The sequence below is a fragment of the Herpailurus yagouaroundi genome, unplaced genomic scaffold (assembly GCF_014898765.1).
Source record: "Herpailurus yagouaroundi ecotype Mexico unplaced genomic scaffold, PumYag 193, whole genome shotgun sequence".
Lineage (NCBI taxonomy): Eukaryota > Metazoa > Chordata > Mammalia > Carnivora > Felidae > Herpailurus > Herpailurus yagouaroundi.
The window spans coordinates 1,415,524-1,437,029 of NW_024412424.1; the positions used below are offsets into that span (position 1 = coordinate 1,415,524).

General features: G+C 46.0%; 1 protein-coding gene across 5 annotated transcripts in view; it reads left to right on the top strand.

Moving 5' to 3' along the window:
• The window catches only part of NWD1 (NACHT and WD repeat domain containing 1), a 73,349-nt gene that overhangs the window by 37,464 nt on the left and 14,379 nt on the right, over positions 1-21,506 (top strand). For all 5 annotated transcript variants that reach the window (XM_040444832.1, XM_040444829.1, XM_040444831.1 and 2 more), the window contains 6 exons: positions 1,386-1,508; positions 8,783-8,991; positions 12,112-12,384; positions 13,904-13,994; positions 19,344-19,498; positions 20,958-21,234. In XM_040444832.1, the coding sequence (XP_040300766.1) occupies positions 1,386-1,508; positions 8,783-8,991; positions 12,112-12,384; positions 13,904-13,994; positions 19,344-19,498; positions 20,958-21,234 (1,128 nt within the window). The remainder of the gene's footprint in view (positions 1-1,385; positions 1,509-8,782; positions 8,992-12,111; positions 12,385-13,903; positions 13,995-19,343; positions 19,499-20,957; positions 21,235-21,506) is intronic.

Sequence of the window (21,506 nt, forward strand, 5' to 3'; positions counted from 1 at the left end):
CTCACTGGCTGAGCACTACAGAGGCAAGTCCCTCCCCTGGTTCCTCATTGGCTGAGTACTGCAGAGGTTGCAGCCTTACTGGTAGTCGCCTATGTCCACGTAAGGCAAAAAGTCTGATTGGAACGCATGTACATTCCCAGAGTGACACAGAGACTTCAGTCCTTTGGCGCGTGCTCATTGCAAAGCCCGCGAAAAATAAGCCCGCGAAACTCAGAGGGGACGAGGAACCTGGAAGTGAAGTGTCTAAGGGTTTGGGACTCCATTGTGGGGGAGGGGGTTCGGACGTATTTCCAATAGGTTGTAAAACTACTGTCAGTTAGACAGCACAGCTTTTATTTGGTATTTCTGAAAATGAATCATCTCCCTTACTTCTCGCATCAGGGACCTAGACTCAGTCTTGTTGCTCTGCCATTTTCAATGTCAAACTAACATTTGACGGCTTAACAGTGGCCGTTCCAGCCCCGACCAATAGGATGGCCTTTTGGCCAGTAGGAAGTGGGAAGGGGAGGTGGATGGCAGACCCCTTCCCTTTGAGGGAGTGGTCTAGAAGCAGAATTTATCGCGTCTGTGAGAAGTGCCTCCTCGGTAAGATCTTGGCCATCTTCTGCTGCAAGGGAGCTTGGGAAATATGGCCTTTGTCTGGGTGAATGTGCACTCAGCTAACACCTGTGGGCTGTGGGCTTTGTTACAAAAAGAAGTCTGACCGGATGGCTATGGGGGACAAATCACAGTGCAGTGACTGATTAGGAAGTGGCAGTCACAGAGAAGTTTTTGTTTTTGCTCCCGGGTAGGGAGACGTTTTGTGTTCCAGACCCACTGTGCCTCTGTAGGAGCCCTAGTTATGTCAAAGCTCGGAAAGTTTCTACCCACTCTGGGCTTCAGTTTTTTCATTTGCTAAATGAGAAGTTTGAGCTCACATTTCCAGGGTCACACAGTGAATGACCAGAGAAAGAAAGAAAAGGAAAGGAGAGAAAAGGAAAGAAAAACAAATCCCATGTCCATACTCCCTGTCCCAGTGAGGTGGGAACAAAATCCAGTCCTCTCAGACTTGGACTGGCTCTGATTTCAACTTTCCCCTATTTTATATATGGGAAACTGAGGCACTGAGCGGGGAAAGGAATCGCCCCTGCGTGAGAACCGCTGAGCTTGGGAGACACTTAGGACCTAGCGTCGTCCCTAAGAGCAACATGAACATTGCAGTCGAGATCTGAATCTGGCGTCTGACAGTGCTGGAACTTTCTAGGTGTGTGGCTCTGGACAAGGGGCTGAATCTGTGCCTCAGTTTCCCTATCTGTGAAGCGCGGGCCCATTAGAGGGCCCCATGGCTGAGGGCTCAGACACGGGAGCTGACGTGGTCGCTCGCTGTTGTCTCTGTGTGGCTGCAGGCATCACGGCCATGGCGTGGAGCGTGGAAGAGAGGCTGCTGGTTGTCGGCACCCAGGATGGCACCGTGGCTGTGTGGGACACGGAAGAACATCAGGTGATCCATATGCACATGGGACACACAGGTGAGGCCTGGAAAGTGGGCTTTGTCAACTTCGTCATCAAGATAGATAAGGTTTCGGGGCGCCTGTGTGGCTCAGTTGGTTTGAACATCCAACTTCGGCTCAGGTCACGATCTCGCGGTTTGTGGGTTCGAGCCCCGCCTCGGGCTCTGTGCTGATGGCTCAGAGCCTGGAGCCTGCTTCGGATTCTGTGTCTCCCTCTCTCTCAGCCCCTCCCCTGCTCACGCTCTGTCTCTCTTTCTCTCAAAAATAAATAAGGATAAAACAAAATTTTTTAAAGATAAATAAGATTTCAATGGAATATTTTTAAAAATCAAAATTAATGCAAAAAAAAAATCCACCATGAATAAATATCAAGCTGTCTTAAAGACAGGATTGGCAAGAGCACTGTGCCAAGCCATATGGGAGCCAAGGGCAAAACGGAAGCTCGGTAATTTGGCACCTCCTTAAATTTGGCACCCAAAATGAGTGCCTCGCTCACCTTACCTTAACACTGGCCTGAGTCAGACTCAGGCATTTGGGAAGGCGAAATATAGTTATGCATGGTAATCACGGCAACAAGATGTCCGAGCAGCAGTCCAAGTGACCGACTTAGGACAGTTAGGTAAAGCATTTCTCCCAGCTGGGGATGCTTCGGCCAAGACAAAAAGGGCGTGAAGAAAGAAGCGTGCAAAGGGCAGGGACAGGGGAGGGAGGCTGGTGTGTTTACAGAACAGCAAGGTCGGCAGGAGGCTGGAGCTTGAGACATTATAGCAAATCAAAGAAGCCAGTCACAAAAGCCCACAGTCAGTATGATTTGTTTATACAAAATGTCCAGAACAGGCAGATCTAGAGAGACACAAAACAGATTAGTTGTTGCTGGTTGGGGAGGGAGGAATGGGAAGTGATGGCTCATGAGGACGGGGGTTCCTTTTGGGGGTGATGGAAATGTTCCGGAATCAGATAGGGGTGACGGTTGCACAGCATTGCGAATGTGTTAGATGCCAATGAATTACACGCCTCCAAATGGTTTAAACGACAAAGAGAGAAAGGGGGAGGGAATGCCAGCTTTTTGAGGTTTTGAAAACACTCTGAATGTAGACTGTGGTGATGGTGTCACAGCTCTGTGACCACACAAAGACCAGCGAATTGTACCGTCATACATGGGATGGGGGAATTTCATGCTCGTGAATTATATCTCAATAAAGATGTTAAAATTATTTTATCATTATGGAGCTTCTGGGTGGCTCAGTCTGTTGAGCAACCGACTCTCGATTTGGACTCAGGTCATGATCCGAGGGTCGGGGGATCGAGCCCTGAGTCAGGCTCTGCATTGAGCATGGAGCCTGCTTAAGATTCTTTTTCTCTCTCTGCCCTTCCTTCACTTGCACACTCACTCTCTCCCTCTCTCTCTCTCTCTCTCTCTCATATAAAAGATATATGTCACTGCAATTTAAGTATGTACAGTTTTATAATTTTTTCTCAACATTTTGCCATAACCAATCTTTTATTTCCATTGAATCTTTTTTTTTTAAAACAACTTTATTGAGGTGTAATTGACATACCATTTCACCTGTTTTAAGTGTAATGCAACAATTTTTAGATTTACTGAGTTGTACAACCATCACCCTAATGCTAGAACTTTCCATCACCCCAAGGAGTCCTCTCTGCATGGCCCGCCCTCTGTGGAGTACATCTCCACTCTCACGCCCAGCCCCATGGCAACCACCCATGTGCTTCCTGGATCTATCAACTTTCTGGTGCTGGACATTCGATGTGGAAGGAACAGTATCCGTATCAGTCGGAGGGCATTTACATTGTTTCCAACTTGAGGCTGTTAGGAATCTTGCTGTTGTGATCCATCCAGTGTCACATTTATCATGTTTAAATGCAGCAAAATATTTCATTCTTCTCAACAGATCGTGTTCCAGAATGTATTAAATGATTTTTAAAAATTTTTTTATTTTAACTTGTTTTATTTTTTATTATTATTTTATTATTTTTTTTAATGTTCATTTATTTTTGACAGAGAGAGAGAGAGGGCATGAGCGGGGGAAGGGAAGAGAGAGAGGAAGACACAGAATCTGAAACAGGCTTCAGGCTCTGAGCTGTCAGCACAGAGCCTGACGCGGGGCTTGAACTCACGGACCCCGAGATCATGACCTGAGCCGAAGTCAGATGCTCAACCGACTGAGCCACCCAGGCGCCCCCTTTTTTTATAAATTGACATCCAAATTAGTTAGCATATAGTGCAACAATGATTTCAGGAGTAGATTCCTTAGTGCCCCTTACCCATTTAGCCCATCCCCCCTCCCACAACCCCTCCTGTAACCCTCAGTTTGTTCTCCATATTTATGAGTCTCTTCTGTTTTGTCCCCCTCCCTGTTTTTATATTATTTTTGTTTCCCTTCCCTTATGTTCGTCCGTTTTGTCTCTTAAAGTCCTCACATGAGTGAAATCATATGATTTTTGTCTTTCTCTGACTAATTTCACTTAGCATAATACCCTCCAGTTCCATCCACGTAGTTGCAAATGGCAAGATTTCATTCTTTTTCCTTGTCGAGTAATATTCCATTGTATATATATACCACATCTTCTTTATCCGTTCATCCATCGATGGACATTTGGGCTCTTTCCATACTTTGGCTACTGTTGATGGTGCTGCTCTAAACATGGGGGTGCATGTGTCCCTTCGAAACAGCACACCTGTATCCCATGGATAAATGCCTAGTAGTGCAATTGCTGGGTCGTAGAGTAGTTCTATTTTTAATTTTTTGCCAAACCTCCATACTGTTTTCCAGAGTGGCTGCACCAGCTTGCATTCCCATTAAATGATTTTTTAAAAATTTATTTTATTTCGGGGCGCCTGGGGGGCTCAGTCGGTTAAGTGTCCGACTTTGGCTTAGGTCATGATCTCACAGCTTGTACGTTCAAGACCCCTGTGTCAGGCTCTGTGCTGACAGCTCAGCCTGGAGCCTGCTGAGGATTCTGTCTCTCTCTCTCTCTGCCCCTCCCCTGATCACTGTCTCTCTTTCTCTCTCAACATAAAAATTAAAACATTAGGGGCGCCTGGGTGGCGCAGTCGGTTAAGCGGCCGACTTCAGCCAGGTCACGATCTCGCGGTCCGTGAGTTCGAGCCCTGCGTCAGGCTCTGGGCTGATGGCTCGGAGCCTGGAGCCTGTTTCCGATTCTGTGTCTCCCTCTCTCGCTGCCCCTCCCCCGTTCATGCTCTGTCTCTCTCTGTCCCAAAAATAAATAATAAATAAATGTTGAAAAAAATTAAAAAAAAAAATTAAAACATTAAAAAGTTTTTTAAATTTATTTTTATTTCATTATTTTTTTAAATTTTTGTTATTCAGGCTATTTCTAGTGTTCGGCTACTATGGATTCTACTGTGATGAATCTCTTTTTACTCTCATCAACATTTTTTTCCTCCTGTTGAATATTTCCAGTGCGTAGGAGTCTTGAACTGGAGGATGTGAGCATTTCTATGGGTTTTGAGAAGTGTATATGTAGCAGAATAAACTGCCCCCCCCCGACCCCAAAGCTGCCAGCATCAGACGTCCTCAACATATTCTTTTTTTTTTTCCCAAGAGCTGGGAATGACGTGGGTACTGATAGAGTATCTGTCAGATTCCATTCATTTTATTATCATCAGGATGGCTAGTTTCACATAGGTCTATTTTTGTGTGCGTGGGCCATCTGTCCAGGACCTGAACCCATTTACCCATGGACCTTGATTCATTTTTTAAAAAGTCATCAGCGGGGCACCTGGGTAGCTCAGTCGGTTACGTGTCCGACTTCAGCTCAGGTCATGATCTCACGGTTCGTGAGTTCGAGCCGCACGTCGGGCTCTGTGCCGACAGTTCAGAGCCTGGAGCCTGTTTCCGATTCTGTGTCTCCCTCTCTCTCTGCCCCTCCCCCACTCATACTCTGACTCTCTTTCTCTCTCAAAATAAGTAAACACACACACAAAAAATTTTCTTAAGTCATCAAAGTCTTATTATTTGTAATTAGGAAAACTCGGCTGTCAGTTTACTGACAAAACGAAAAGCGTTACAGGCATGTGTAATAAGGAGACTGAAAATTTCCCATCACATGCCAGCAAGCTGGACGTGGTTTGCCCTGGTGTTTGCAAGAGACCTGATTGTGAAGTTCTCAGGAGTGTGGTGAGGCAGTGATCACAGGCATTGTCAAATATGAAATTTTAGAAGCTTGCAGTTAAGTCGATTCCATTAAAACAAGGTAATACGGGGGCGCCTGGGTGGCGCAGTCGGTTGGGCGTCTGACTTCAGCCAGGTCACGATCTCGCGGTCCGTGAGTTCGAGCCCCGCGTCGGGCTCTGGGCTGATGGCTCGGAGCCTGGAGCCTGTTTCCGATTCTGTGTCTCCCTCTCTCTCTGCCCCTCCCCCGTTCATGCTCTGTCTCTCTCTGTCCCAAAAATAAATAAACGTTGAAAAAAAAATTAAAAAAAAAAAAAAAACAAGGTAATACATATCCAAAGCTCATCACTTTCTTTTTTGTGTGTTTATTTATTTTGAGAGAGAGAGCAAACGTGAACAAGCTCCAGAAGGGGAGGGGCAGAGAGAGAGGTGGAGAGAGAGAATAACAAGAAGAGAGAATCCCGAGCTGAGAGTGCAGAGCCCAACCTGGGGCTTGAATTCAAGAGCGGCGAGATCATGACCTGAGCGGAAACCATGAATCAGACGCTTAACTTTAACCGACTGAGCCACCCAGACGCCCCAAAACTTATTACTTTCAAAGTATTATACTGTACTTTACTACCCGTGTGCTTGGCTACCATACCTGCAAGGCGGAAATGGGCTGCTACCGAACTCTCTTCACAACCTTATATTCAATGAGGAGTCATGTTAGTGGCATGAAATCAACCACGGGCGGGAATAGTTACACCAAGGAAATTGACAAAATGCCACAAGTCAGGGCTTCCCCCAACCCCTCTGGAGAGTCTGTTGTTCATCATTTATCAGCATATTGTTGTTCTAGTCCCTTCCCCCAGCAGGTGTTCGGATATACACAAATATATACAGTTTTATATAAGAGATAAAACTCCCTTTAGTCTCTCCCACCCTTCAGTCTCCGTGGAACTGATTGGTAGTCAGAGTTTATTAAATGCCAGAACTAATTTTTTTCTAGGCTTATGCAGATGTAGCTCTGTATAAGTTCATGTACTTTGAGTTTTTGTCAAAAGCAGATGGTACTATTTTATACACTGGGCTGTAACTTGCTTTTGTCACAATATATTGTAGAATATATCACGTAGAGGTTGAGAGCTTGAGTTCTGGGCTGGAGTCCTGGCTCCACAACTTATTAATCATGTGGTTTGGGATAAGTTACTGTACTCAGCTGTGCCTCAGTTTCCATATCTATGCAATGGGATAATAATAGTACCTCGCACAATTTTTATGAGATTAAAGGAGTTTAATGCATGGAAACTACTAACCACTATGCTTGGCACATAGAAAGCCCTCTAAGTATTGGCTGTTGTAATAATTTATTATAGTTAGGTGTATATATACATCTATCTTATTATTTTTAATGGCTTTGTAATATTCTTTATGCAGATACACCATATTCTTTAACAACTCCCTTTTCATAAACAGGTTGTTTGCAATTTTCTTTTTATAAGACAATGCTGCAATTAACATCTGACATCTTCACACACTTATGCTATTATTTCTATAGGACACATTCTTTTTTTTTTTAATTTTTTAATGTTTATTTATTTTTGAGAGAGAGAGAGAGAGACAGAGCACGAGCAAGGGAGGGGCAGAGAGGGAGGGAGACACAGAATCTGAAGTGGGCTCCAGTCTCCAAGCTGTCAGCACAGAACCCGACGGGGTCTCAAACTCACGAGCCGAGAGATCATGACCCGAGCCGAAATCAGATGCTCAACCGACCGAGCCACCCAGGCGCCCCTCTGTAAGACACATTCTTAAAAGTGGGATTTCTGAGTCAAATTGTATGCACATTTTTCCTTTTTCCCTTTTTTTCTGAGCATTTTATTTTGAAATAATTCTAGACTCATAAGAAGTTGCTAAAATAGTGCAGAAAAGTCCCACATACCGTTTATCCACCATAGAAATGCTCACATCCTCCAGTTCAAGACTCTTACTCATTGGAAATATTCAACAGAAGGTTGATGAGAGACTTTGCTGTATTCCTGGATCAGTTCTAGTAGTTTTTTGGTGGAATCTTTTGGGTTTTCCATATAGAGTAGCATGTCATCTGCGAAGAGTGAAAGTTTGACCTCCTTCTGGCCGATTTGGATGCCTTTTATTTCTTTGTGTTGTCTGATTGCTGAGGCTAAGACTTCCAATACTATGTTGGATAGCAGTGGTGAGAGTGGACATCCCCGTCATGTTCCTGACCTTAGGGGGAAAGCTCTCAGTTTTTCCCCATTGAGGATGATATTAGCAGTGGGTCTTTCATATACAGCTTTTATGATCTTGAGATATGATCCTTCTATTCCTACTTTCTTGAGGGTTTTATCAAGAAAGGATGCTGTATTGCTTTCTCAAATACTTTCTCTGCATCTATTGAGAGGATCATATGGTTCTTGTCCTTTCTTTTATTGATGTGATGAGTCACGTTAATTGTTTTGTTTTGCGGATATTGAACCAGCCTTGCATCCCAGGTATAAATCCCACTTGGTCGTGGTGAATAATTTTTTTAATGTATTGTTGGATCCGGTTGGCTAGTATCTTGTTGAGGATTTTTACATCCATGTTCATCAGGGAAATTGGTCTATAGTTTTCCTTTTTAGTGGGGTCTCTGTCTGGTTTTGGAATCAAGGTAGCGCTGGCTTCATAAGAAGAGTTTGGACGTTTTCCTTCCATTTCTATTTTTTGGAACAACTTCAAAAGATTAGGTGTTAACTCTTCTTTAAATGTTTGGTAGAATTCCCCTGGAAAGCCATCTGGCCCTGGACTCTGGTTTTTGGGAGATTTTTGATTACTAATTCAATTTATTTACTGGTTATGGGTCTGTTCAAATTTTCTATTTCTGCCTGTTTCAGTTTTAGTAGTTGATATGTTTCTAGGAATTTGTCCATTTCTCCCAGATTGCCCATTTTATTGGCGTATGATTGCTTGTAATATCAATTGTTGCAACTCTTAATTTAGTTTTGCCACATTCCGTCACTTGTAATTTGGCTATGTTTGAACCCATCATCTTTTCTTTGGTAAGCCAGGGAATTTCCAAACCAACAGGCATTTTGGTAGTTGGAAGGTCAAAATGTTTTCAGCTAATGTACTCTCCCCGACCCTGGTCTACTGCAGGAGAGGTGAGGTATGTGAAGGTGTTTGCCAAAGGGACACTTGCCCTCTCTGCCTCAAAGGACCATACACTGCGCTTGTGGAATCTACTGACTGGCCAGGAGAAATTCACCATTTGGGATGGAGGCTCAAAGGATCCTATGCACCCTGAGACCTGGAGTCTTCACTTGGATGAAACAAAGAAGGTTGTGTATTTGGCATCTGGCTCAAAGGTAACAAACACCTGCCCCTGTTTGCAAAGGAAAGAGACCAGAGCTTTCCAAGACAGTATATGCTGTTTCTATAAGGAGGGGCTCCCTGATAGGGGGTGGGTGTAAACAGGGGTACACAACCACTTGATAGGATGCTATCAGGGGTTTCAAACTTCACAGTTGGATTAGATGATTTCAGTAGTTCTATCTGACCCTGAAGAATTGAGGCCTTTCATCTTTTTTAACTTGGTAATTTTTAGTACTATGAATTTCCCTCTGAGTACAGCTTTACTTGAATCCCACAAACCTTGATACATCATATTACCATTTGCATTCAGTTTAAAATACATTTGGATTTCCCTTTTGATTTGTTCTTTATTCCATGGGCTATTTAGAGGTGTGGTATTTGGGGCCCCCGGGTGGCTCCTTCAGTTAAGCGTCTGGCTTAGGCTCAGGTCATGATCTCATGGTTTGTGGGTCTGAGCCCTGCATCAGGGTCTATGCTGACAGTTCAGAACCTGGAGCCTGCTTCGGATTCTGTGTCTCCCTCTCTCTCTCTCTCTCTCTGCTCCTCCCCAGCTCATGCTCTCTATCTCTCAAGAATGAATAAACGTTAAAAAAAATTTGTTTTTAAATTTGTTTTTAATGTTTAATGATTTTCGAGAGAGAGAGAGAAAGAAAGCACAATCAGGGAGGGCAGAGAGGGAGACACAGAATCCGCAGCAGGCTCCAGACTCTGGGCCATCAGCACAGAGCCGATGCGGGTCTCAAACCCATGAATCAGGAGATCATGACCTGAGCCAAAGTCGGACACCCAACTGACTGAGCCACCCAGGCGCCCCAATGTTAAAACAATTATAAAAAAAAAAAAGTATGCTATTCATTTCCAGATATTTGAAAGATTCCCAGATAGCTTACCTTTTTTTTCTCCCTAATTTAATTTCATTTGTAGGATGAATCCTTTCATTTGAGATTCATTTTATGATCTTTTTCTGGTAAATGTCCCACCTGCAACTGAAAACAATGTGTATTCTGCTGTGTTATTCTTTTATATCACCTATAACCCTATGATCTGATTGTTTTATGAATAGAGACACAGAAGAATAGTGAGTGAAAGCTTAGTAACTAAAGGGCTTGGGAAAAAAATCTCTAGCTAATTCCCAGGTGACTTCTTTGCAAGCTGAGTGATCTTGATACATTACCTTACTGCTCTGCTTCATCTACTAGATGAGATAATGACTAAAACATGTGGCATAGTGCTTGTTACATAGTAAGCACCAAATAATTAGTAGCTGTTAATTATTATATTTTATTCGTAAATGGAAGTTGTTCATGTAAGTAATATCGGTAGCTTATAAACTATGCTGTCCAGTGTGGGGCATCACCACCCAGACGTGGTTAGTGAACACTTGAAACGTGGTTATTCTGGATTGAGATGTGCCCTAAGTTTAAAACACACTGGATTTCAAAGCCCTAGTATCATAAAAATGATGTAACATATTTCAATGATAATTTTATATTGATTACATGTTGAAATGATAACATTTGGACATATGGGTTAAGTAAAATGTATTATTTAAATTGCTCTCCCTTGTTTTTCTTACTTTTTTTTAATGTTTATTTTATTTTTGAGAGAGAGAGAGAGAGAGAGAGAGAGAGAGCAAGCAGTAGCCCGGGGGCACAAGTCGGGGAGGGACAGAGAGAGGAAGACAGAGGATCTGAAGCAGGCTCCCCGCTGTCAGCAGACAGCCGGATGTGGGGCTCGAACTCACGAACTGTGAGATCATGACCCGAGACTGAGCCACGCAGGCACCCTTCTTCTTACTTTTTCTAAAGTGATTGATAAAAAATTTAAAGTCACATGCAGCTTGCCTTGTATTTTTACTGACGGTGCGGGCTTAAATATTAGAGAGGTGTTGATCGATTGCAAAACTGGTTAAAGAAATCATTTGGTTATCAGCAGAAGTCAGGAAAATACAGTAAAGTAATAAGAAATGATACTAAACAATCCCTAAGACAAATGCTGTTAACATTTTACAGGGTTTTATTTTATGTGGGTTTCATACACATACACATGTGCATGTATGTATAACACAAAATGGGGACAAAAACATATATGAAGCTATAGATGCAGTTTTAGAAATCTATTTTATTTGTCCATGACCTTAAGCATTCTTCAAAAACAGCATGCTTAGTGACTTCCTAAGATTGCCTTGCATGACTCCATGGTAGTTATGTACCTGATCTCTTACTGCTGGACAGATAAGTTGTTCCTAGTTCCTTGCACCTTCAAATAATTGAGGCAACTTTCCTTCTACATAGATCTTTGTATCTCTCCATATTTCTTTAGAGTAAACCCCAGGGGTGCCTGGGTGGCTCAGTCGGTTAAGCATCTGACTTCGGCTCAGGTCATGATCTCACGGTTCATGAATTCCAGCCCCGCGTTGGGCTCTGTGCTGACAGCTCAGAGCCTGGAGCTGTCCAATTTTGTGTCTCCAATTTTGTGTCTCCCTCTCTGCCCCTCCCCTGCTCGCACTCTCTTGAGAATAAATAAACATTAAAAAAAATTTTTTTTAGAGTAAACCCCAAAAGGAGAATTAATGGGCAAATGTTTACTATTTAAATGGTTACTGTCAATTAAAAAAGGTACTTTTTCTGGTGAGGTTAAATATGAAATCTGCTCTGATCAGTAATTACTTGAGGTGAACATATATGTGAATGTACACGGCGTGGCTAACTTTGCTCTCATTCTTGAGACTGTCACTTTGGAGAAAATTTAGGTTCGTGGAAAAGTGATAGAGCTATTAGAAAGAGTTCCCATATGCCCTTCTGTTCAGTTTCCTGTAATGTCAACATCTTACATAACCAGGGTACATTCGCCACAGCTAAGACATTAATATTGGTCATTTCTATCAGCCCAACGCAGACTTCACTTGGATTGCATCAAGTTTTCCACCAATGTCCTTTTGCTGTTCTAGGCTCTAATCCAGGATGTGTCTCCCGCCTGCCTTGTTTGGAACTGCCAACGCTGAAAAGGAAATGCACGCACTATGAAAAAGCACGGGTTTTGCGTTTGCCCCTGGAAAACCTGCCACCCAGGTCTCTCACTGAGATTTCTCTTCCTTTTCACGACTCCATTAGGTCAGTGCGTGGCATCTAGAAACTGCAGAACTGGTTTTCCAGATCCTGGGAGATCCCTCTGACTGCTGGGTGTATGCAGGAGTGCTGGCTTCCCGGGCCACGCTGCTGACCGTGTCCCAGGGTGGCGTGGCCGGCCTGTGGAGCTCAGCCACAGGGAAGCCGCAGGGGAGGCAACATTTATCCAGCATCAAGGAAGAAACGCCTACCTGTGGGGTCTCGCTCCAGAAGCAGGGGCAGATGGTCACCGGGTTCAGCAAGGGCTCCGTCTCCTTGGTAAGCTGCTTTACTGAGTGTGACGCCCACATTGCTTGGCCCCAAAGTGCCCAATGTCTTCACCTTCGGTCATTTTTTATTTTTTATTTATTTTATTTTATTTATTTATGTTTATTTTATTTTTGAGAGAGAGAGAGACAGAGCCTGAGCAGGGGAGGGGCAGAGAAGGAGGGCGACACAGAATCCAAAGCAGGCTCCAGGCTCCGAGCTGCAAGCACAGAGCCCGACACGGGGCTCGAACCCACGCACCGCGAGACCGTGACCTGAGCCGAAGTCAGACGCTTCACCGACTTGAGCCACCCGGGCGCCCCTACCTTTGATCTTTTAATAAATGACATTTGGCTTCTTAATTCTAGGGATTTGCAACTCAGTGCGTTTCAGGAAACCTCTCTTGGTGTCTCCTGGGGGCCGGCCAATATGGGTAATTGTTGGCACTCGGTCCTGACAAAAATGTCTCAAGGCATTGCCAGCTCTTGGCCGGCGAGGGTGGCACAAAATCGCCCTCCCACCCTTTGAGAACCGCTGCCCCAGACGCATTACGTAAAAGCAAACTTGCAGAACAGTATCTATGACGGATGGTGCAAAAAAGGATGGTCGTGTAAATGCTCACCTGTGCAAGCAGGTGCTCACAAAGTAGACAACAGCCCCTTCTGGGGTGAAGGGACAATGGCAGGAAAGGTGGCGAGGTGTTCCTGATGTGCTCTGGATACTTCTCCCCACCCCCCCATCTTATACAGTATTGTTTAACTCTCTAAGTTTTAAAAGAAACATTTTTTTTTCAATCAGCAGTTAAAAAAATCAACCGTGAGAGCCATGAGGAAATTCATTTCTCCCACCCCCACTACATGAAGGTGGACAAATATATTTTTTTAAACATTGGCTTGGATTAGTGCCAACAACTCACTTTTCTTGGCCCCCGAGGCGTCCTGTCTGTGCCCCTCCCGGAGGTAATGAATGTAAAGTTTTTGGCTCTCGGCCTGGTGGCTGTCAGACGCTCAAAAATCAGTAGCTGAGAAGCCAATATTGCACCGTATATTAACTAACTAAAATTTAAATTAAAAAAATAATCCGTAGCTGAATTGGGGCTGCAGGATTGAGGAAAGAACCATCCTCTTCGATCTGAATAGAGTCAGTCCTGCAACTCGGGAATGGGAGTTTCTATCTTATTTGAGATCTCCAGAGCTCCTCTGGGGGCAGGAAACAAGTGCCGGAATGTTCTCCGGGTGCCTGAGCTAGTTACAAAAACAGTATCAACGGTAATAATAAGAGCTACCACGCTGGGAGGGCTGACTATGTGCAGGTTGGGGGGGGGGAACCATTCTGCACGATTCTTAGCCCATGATGGTCCTATGTGGTCGTCCTGTATCATCACCCATTTAATAGATGAGGAAACTGAGGTACCCAAGGGCTAAGGAATTTTCTTGGAAGCTGGTGAGTGACAGAGCCTTGCATTCAAACTCTTGACCCTGGACTCTTAACCCTGTGGAAATGCTTGATGGGCATCCTTGACTTTGCACAGATTTCCCCCGAAGGAGACAGCCTGCTGGAGAAGCTTCCAGAATCTGTGAGGTTCCTGGTAGTCTCTGAAGACGAGTCCCTTCTCGCTGCAGGTAGTGTCTAACTCTTATTCGGAGCCATGGTGGCAGGGAGCGGGGTGGGGGGGGGGCAACTCTGGATTTGGTTGGAAGTGGACAGGGGTTTGGAGCGAGGGGGGCCATTCAAGACCCGTGGCTGGCAAAACCTTTTCTGAAAGGCCGCAGACCCAGTGGTCCCTGTCGCACCTGTAACGTGAAAGCCTCCACAGATGATATTTCAAGTGGGGCTGGCTGTGTGCCACTAAGACTTTGTTGATGGATGCCCAAATTTGGATTTTGTATCCTTTTCACGTGTCACAAAATAGTAGTCTTATATTTATTTATTTTTTCAACGATTTAAAATCGTAAAAACTATCCTGACCTCACGGGTCACACAGAAATAGATGCCAGGCCAGTTTTGGCCCCCAGGCTGCAGCTTTCCCTGTTCGGGGTAAACCTAACCTTTCTGTGCTTCTGGTTCATTTGAGATGAGGGTGCTTATCCCCGCCAGTCACAGGGATTAAGGAGTGCTGCATGAGAGGATGGGGTGCTCCCAGGGAGGAGCCAGGCAATGCAACCCCTACAATAAGGTAGCCACAAAAAAGTGTGGTTGGTGCTATAACCAGACAAGAATCAGGGGTCATGGGAGTGGGTGATAGAGTTTTCTTCTGTCTGAAACAGGGAAGGCTTCCTAGGGGGTGACCAACAGACAATCCACAGCCCGATTAAAGAAAAAAAAAAAAAAAGACTATTTTTTCTTTCTCTCTTTTTCTTTTAACGGTTATTTATTTTCAAGAGGGCGCAAGTGGGGGAGGGACAGAGAGAGGGGGGACAGAGGATCTGAAGCGGCGATGTGGGGCTTAAACTCACGAACTGCGAGATCATGACCGGAGCCAAAGTCATACGCTCAACTGACTGAGCCTCCCAGGTGCCCCCAAAAAGACTATTTTGTTTAAAGGTCAGTTTGGGGGATGCCTGGCTGGCCCAGTCGGAGGAGTGTGTGACTCTTGATCTCAGCGGTGGTGAGTTCAAACCCCATGCTGGATGTAGAGATTGCTTAAATAAATAAATATTAAAATATATATATATCATAGGGTGCATGGGGTAGCTCAGTTGAGCATCCAACTCTTGATTTCAGCTCAGGTCTTGATCTCATGGTTCATGGGATCTAGCCCCACATTGGGCTATGCACTGACAGCACGGAGCCTGCTTATGATTCTCTCTCTCCCTCTCTCTCTCTCTGCCCCTCTTTCTCTTCTCAAAAAAAAAAAAAAAAAGAACTTAAAAAAAAATAAAGATCGGATTTGGGTTCACAGCCAGGTTGAGCAGAAAGTACAGAGATTTCCCGCAAACCCCCTATATTCCCCCCACTCCGTACTCTCATGCAGCCTCCTCCAATATCAACACCCCCCACCGGAGGGGTGCATTTGCTACAGTCGATGAACCTGCACTGACACATCATCGTCCCCCAAAGTCTGTAGTTTACATTATGATCATTTTGGCTGTTGCGCCTTCTATGGATTTGGACAAATGTGTAATGGCGTATATCCACCATTATAACCTCAGATAGGGTAATTTCATTGCCCTAAAATCAGCCCTGATTTTTATAAGGGGTCAGAGGAACTGTAGACCAGTGCTGTCCAGTAATGCAAGCCACAAATGTGAGCCACATTTATAACTGAATGTTCTCATGACCCTATTTAAATTTTGTGAACGTTTATTTATTATTGAGAGACAGAGACAGAGCATGAGCAGGGGAGGGGCAGAGAGAGAGGGAGACACAGAATCCGAAGCAGGCTCCAGGCTCTGAGCCGTCAGCCCGGAGCCCGACGCGGGGCTCGAACTCACAAACCGTGAGATCGTGACCTGAGCCGAAGTCATACGCTTAACCAACTGAGTCGCCCAGGTGCCCTGGCATGACCCTATTTAAAAAGGCAAAAAGACACAGGTGTCATTCATGTGAATAATATATCTTATTTAACCCAATACATTCTAAAAATTTAACATGAAATTGACATAAAAATTCTTAACGGTATTTTTCACAGTCGTTTAAGAGTCCAACTTCGGCTCTGGTCACCACCTCCAGGTTCGTGAGTTCGAGCCCCATGCCGGGCTCCGTGCTGACAGCTCGGAGCCTGGAGCCTGCTTCGGATTCTGTGTCTCCCTCTCTGTCTGCCCCTCCCCCGCTCGTGCTCTGTCTTTCTCTCTCAAAAATAACCAAACTAAAAAAAAAATAAATAAATGACAAAATTCTCGCGCGAAGGTTATGCAACCTGGCACGTGTTCTACACCAACAGCTCATCTCGACTTGGACCAGCCACATGAAGAGCCACATGTGGCTCGTGGTGATGGCTCCTGCACATCTTCCGTCCAGTTTCCAAAAGAATTTTAGGTGGCACAAGTATGCGTGAAAGGCAGCATGGGAAACAGGCACGTGAAAAGAAAGACGAACAAAGGGTACAGGCACAGACTGGAATCAGGACTGAGGTCAAGGGCACTGAAGACCCCAGTGACCTAGAAACCTGTTACAGCGGGTTTCACGTGTGGCTCTTTCCAGCGGCCAATGAGGAGAAGCCCGAGCAGTTTCCCCATCCACAGCTTCGGGAACCCACCTGTTGCTCTAGAAGAGGTAGCCCAATCCCAACTTAGCTAAGATCAGGCACGGATTTCTTTCCAGTGTCAGAAATGGAATTGTGGTTCAGGGGGTCCCTTGGATTAAGATCAGCAAAGGGTAGAGGTGTGTGGGGCTGAGTTCAGAAGACACCAGGCCCAAGCTTCCAGGTGTCCCCTCCCCGTGGAGTCACGTGGACAGCGCTTACTTCTGTCAGCAACTGTGTGCGACAACAGCACCGACCGGGGGAGCTCAACCAGCCTTGGGGTCCAGGATTTTTACCGGGGGTTGATTATGGAGACACAGCTGATCACCTGCCCGGCTGACCTCGGTCTCCCAACACCCCCCCTCCACCCCAGGTCAAGCTGATACCACGTGTCCCAAAGCTCCCTGCCAAACACACGTGAGCATTGGCCATCCCGTGTGGCCCAAGGCCTCAAGTAAAACCAGGATACTTTTTTTTAATGCTTATTTATTTATTTATTTATTTTTAATTTTTTTTTTTTCCATTTTTCCTCAACGTTTTTATTTTATTTTTGGGACAGAGAGAGACAGAGCATGAACGGGGGAGGGGCAGAGAGAGAGAGAGGGAGACACAGAATCGGAAACAGGCTCCAGGCTCTGAGCCATCAGCCCAGAGCCCGACGCGGGGCTCGAACTCCCGGACCGCGAGATCGTGACCTGGCTGAAGTCGGACGCTTAACCGACTGCGCCACCCAGGCTCCCCTAATGCTTATTTATTTTTGAGAGATAGGGAGAGAGAGTGCGAGTGGGGGAAGGGCAGAGAGAGAGAGGGGGACAGAGGATCCAAAGCGGGCTCCGTGCTGACAGCAGACAGCCCGATGTGGGGCTCGAACTCACAAACGGTGAGATCATGACCTGAGCCGAAACTAGACACTTAACTGAATGAGCCACCCCAGGGCCCCCACAAGGACACTTTTATCAAGGAGGACATTCTAAGGGCTTAGAGGGCACCTCTCAGGAGCCTGGCAAGGGCCAAACCATTCACGTGCAGAACAGGGACACTCAGGCCTGCTGAGTTAACCCTTTCCTGCACACGAATGGGATGCAAATATCCTTGGACAGCAGATATCCTGATGCACTCGATCCGTTTCCCATAACATCCTTCTGTGTGAGCCTCAGGTTCAAGTGTAGTTCAATAAAACAATTGCATGGAGGGCCTGGAGAGGCAATCAGATGGCGGCCAGCCCCCAGCTGACTTGACTCAGGGGTTTCCAGGAGTCTAAACTGGGCTGGTGCAGGCCACGTGCATAGCACGAGTCCCACACCATCCCCCCCCCTGCCCCCACCACGTCCCAGCCTGCATGATCTGGCCTTGGGGCCCTCTTTCCTGCATTGCCAGGGGCCCTCTTAACAAAACACTTCACCCAGCCCATATTTGGAACACAATGAGCAATCCCCCTTGGGTGGGGTGCCGGGTAAAATATAGAACGCCCAGTGAAACTTCAGATAAACAACAAATCAACTTTTCAGTATAAATATACCCCACGTAATATTTGGGATCTACTTCTGCTAATAATAGCAATTTCACTGTTTATCTGAAATTCTAGTTCAACGGCATTGTCCTGTTGGGTGTTTTGTTTTGTTTTGTTTTGTTTTGTGTTAAATCTAGCAAGGCTCTCCCTCCCTCCCCTCCCCCTCCTTCACTCTGCTGTACCCACACTGGCCTCTGTGCTGCCCCTGAGACACACACGCAGGCCTTTCCTACCTCCTGGTCATCCCAGGCTGTTCCCACCCTTCCAGGGCCTGCCACCTTCTCAGATGTCCGCTCAAAGGTCCTGTGGTTGCTGTAACAAACTACCACATAAATGTGGTGGCTCAAAACAATAGAAATCTCTTTCCTCACAATTCTAGAGGCCAGAAGCCCAAAATCAAGATGTGGGCAGGGACGCTTGGCTGGCTCAGTCAGTTAAGCGTCTGACTCTTAGTTTCGGCTCAGGTCATGATCTCACGGTTCGTGGGTTTGAGTCCCGCATTGGGCTCTGTGCTGATAGCGGGAAGCCTGCTTGGGATTCTCTCTCTCTCCCTGTCTCTACCCCTCCCCTGCTCATGCTCTGTCTCTCTCCCCCTCTCTCTCTAAATAAATAAGTAAATAAACTTTAAAAAATTACTCAAAAAAAAAAAAAAAATGTGGGCAGGGTCATGGCCCCTCCAAAGCCTCCAGAGAAGAACGCTTTTTTGCCCCTTCTAGTTTCTGCCTTGTGATTCTTTGACTTGTGGCCACATTTCTCTGGTCTCCCCCTTCATGCCTTGTCTGCCACGCGTCTCTGTGTCATTTTTTTCTCATGGCAGCCAGTCCCCTTGACTTCATTGCCCTATCGCAGATTCCAACTATTATCCTGTCCTTCCTATCCTCCTCCCTACCCCCTTCCTCCCTCCCTTCCTTCCCTCCGTCTTCAAAACATATCTACCTTATGTCCACCTTTTGCTGGGTTCTGGGATACCAGGAGCAGCCCCAACAGGCAGTCCCAGCCCTCTGGAAACTCACAGTCTTGCGATAATAAATAAATTGGCTGTTTTCTGCAAGGTTATTGATCACTGTTTTCAGCTGCCGCCCCCACCCCCCCGCCTCCCACCCCTGCACCTGACAACTCTAGGCTGTGTGATGGCCCGGGCCCTGTCTCTCTTGTTCGCCACCGTGTTGCTTCCACAGCCAAGTAGTCGGTGCTCAAAAAAAATCTTTGTTGTCTAAACTGAACTCCTGTCAAGCTCCTCCAGGAATGAAAGGGATGATCCCATCCCTGCCCTTTCAGGGTTTGGAAGATCCGTCCGGATATTCTTGGCAGACTCACAGGGGTTTCATCGATTCATGGCCACCGACCTTGAACACGAGGACACCGTGGAGACAGCCAGTTTTGGTCCTGAGAACAATCTGATTGTCACTGGGTCCCGGGACGCCCTCATTCAGGTCAGAGGTCATCCTCACTCCGCCTCTGGAATAGAAAAGTATAATTCTTGAGGTCTCCCAGGAAGGGGGTAGCATTCCCACGGAACCTGAAAAACCGGGGAGGATTTTGGCCTTCAGAGTGGAGAAGGGTTGGGAGGAAATGGCAGAAAATTCCCACCGAGCTCAAAGTTCTCACTCTGGTGGGAAAAGCACATACTAAAGTAGCAGTTCTCCAATGTTCTGGCCTTAGGACCTCCTTGCATTCTTAAAGGTTCTCAAGGATCCCAAAGATTCTCAATAAGTGGGTTATATCAGTTTGCTTTATAGATTTATATATTGGATTTACATATTCTTAACAAATGATTTATTTGGGGAATAGTTTTAGGAGGTACAGAAGAGTTGCCAAGAAAGTACAGGGAGTCCCCATATATACATATTTTTATTTTTTATTTTTTTTTTTAAATTTTTTTTTTCAACGTTTATTTATTTTTGGGACAGAGAGAGACAGAGCATGAACAGGGGAGGGGCAGAGAGAGAGGGAGACACAGAATCAGAAACAGGCTCCAGGCTCTGAGCCATCAGCCCAGAGCCTGACGCGGGGCTCGAACTCACAGACCGTGAGATCGTGACCTGGCTGAAGTCGGACGCTTAACCGACTGCGCCACCCAGGCGCCCCAGTATACATATTTATCTCGTCTACACCCTGCTTGCCTCGATGTTACCATCTCATGACCCCCCGGGCCCTTTATCAAAACTGAAACATTTATATTGGGACAATACTGTTATTAACCGATCTGCAAATTCTTCTGTAGTTTCACCAGCTTTCCCACAAATGTCCTCTTTTTCTTTATTCGGGGATCCAGTCTAGGATCCCGCATTGCATTTGGTCCCTGATGGTAATTACCATATTAAAAATTAGAAGCGAGGACATCCAAAAATACTTCTCCGATGATTCATGAACATTATGTGTCAGTGTAATAACACACTTTTACGAAAATCCTGTAGTTTCTGAAACAAACAGACAAAACTCACGAGAAGAGTGGCATGGTTGCGCATTTTGACGAATCTCTTTCGTGTCTGGCTCAATAGGAGACCGTTGGCTTCTCGTACTTGATTCTGCATTCTCTGATCTGGTGTGACATCTCATGTCCCATAGCTTCTGGAAACCTCCACCGCTCCTTTGTGAGAGGAAGAGAGTAGGAAAGGCAAATGGCATCTTGAATTATGATGAAAACAGTTTTGTGTTTGCAAGCCCTCCTGAAAATGCCTGGCGGTACCCTCCAGGGGTTCCCTGGACCACACTTTGAGAACTGCTGTGGTAGCGGCTCGGTGAGGGGTGGGGAGGTTTGAGGGGGTGGAGAAGGCCCTTGAACTGCAGCCTGAGAATTCACCAGAGGTGGACACATGGGTTCATGCATATTTCTTAGCTATGACAGCGTAAGGAAGAAGTCAGCTTTGGCCTTCTGCTGTCCATCCTCAGGTGTGGAGTCTGTCGGAGCAGGGGACCCTGCTGGATGTTTTGGAAGGCGTCGGGGCCCCCGTGAGCCTGTTGGTCTGGGGTGGGACCTTGGTGGCATCTGCTTCCCAGCAGTCCTCGTCTTTCAAAGTCTGGGATCTCACGTCTGTGCAGCAGCCGAGGGCCTCTACCCCGTTTCTGGATCGCACTGGCCTCACTGCGGTATCACACGATGGAAGCTACGTTTACTTCCCCAAGATTGGGGACAAGAACAAAGTCACCATTTGGGACTTAGCAGAAGGTTTGTAAGATATAAGCACGGCCATTTGTGTGGGTAAGAACCAAAGCTCCTGTCCGGGACTGCTTGGGTTCTTTTAACCAGACACCAGAGACTGGGCGTTTTAAACGACAGACGTTTACTTCTCACGGTTCTGGAGGCTGGGAAGGCCAAGGCCAAGGCACTGGCGGATCCGTGTCTGGTGACAGCCGGCTTCCTGGTTGCAGATGGCCACTTTCTCATTAGGTCCTCACAGGAGTGCAAGCCCTCTTGTCCCCTGTATAAGGGCACTTATC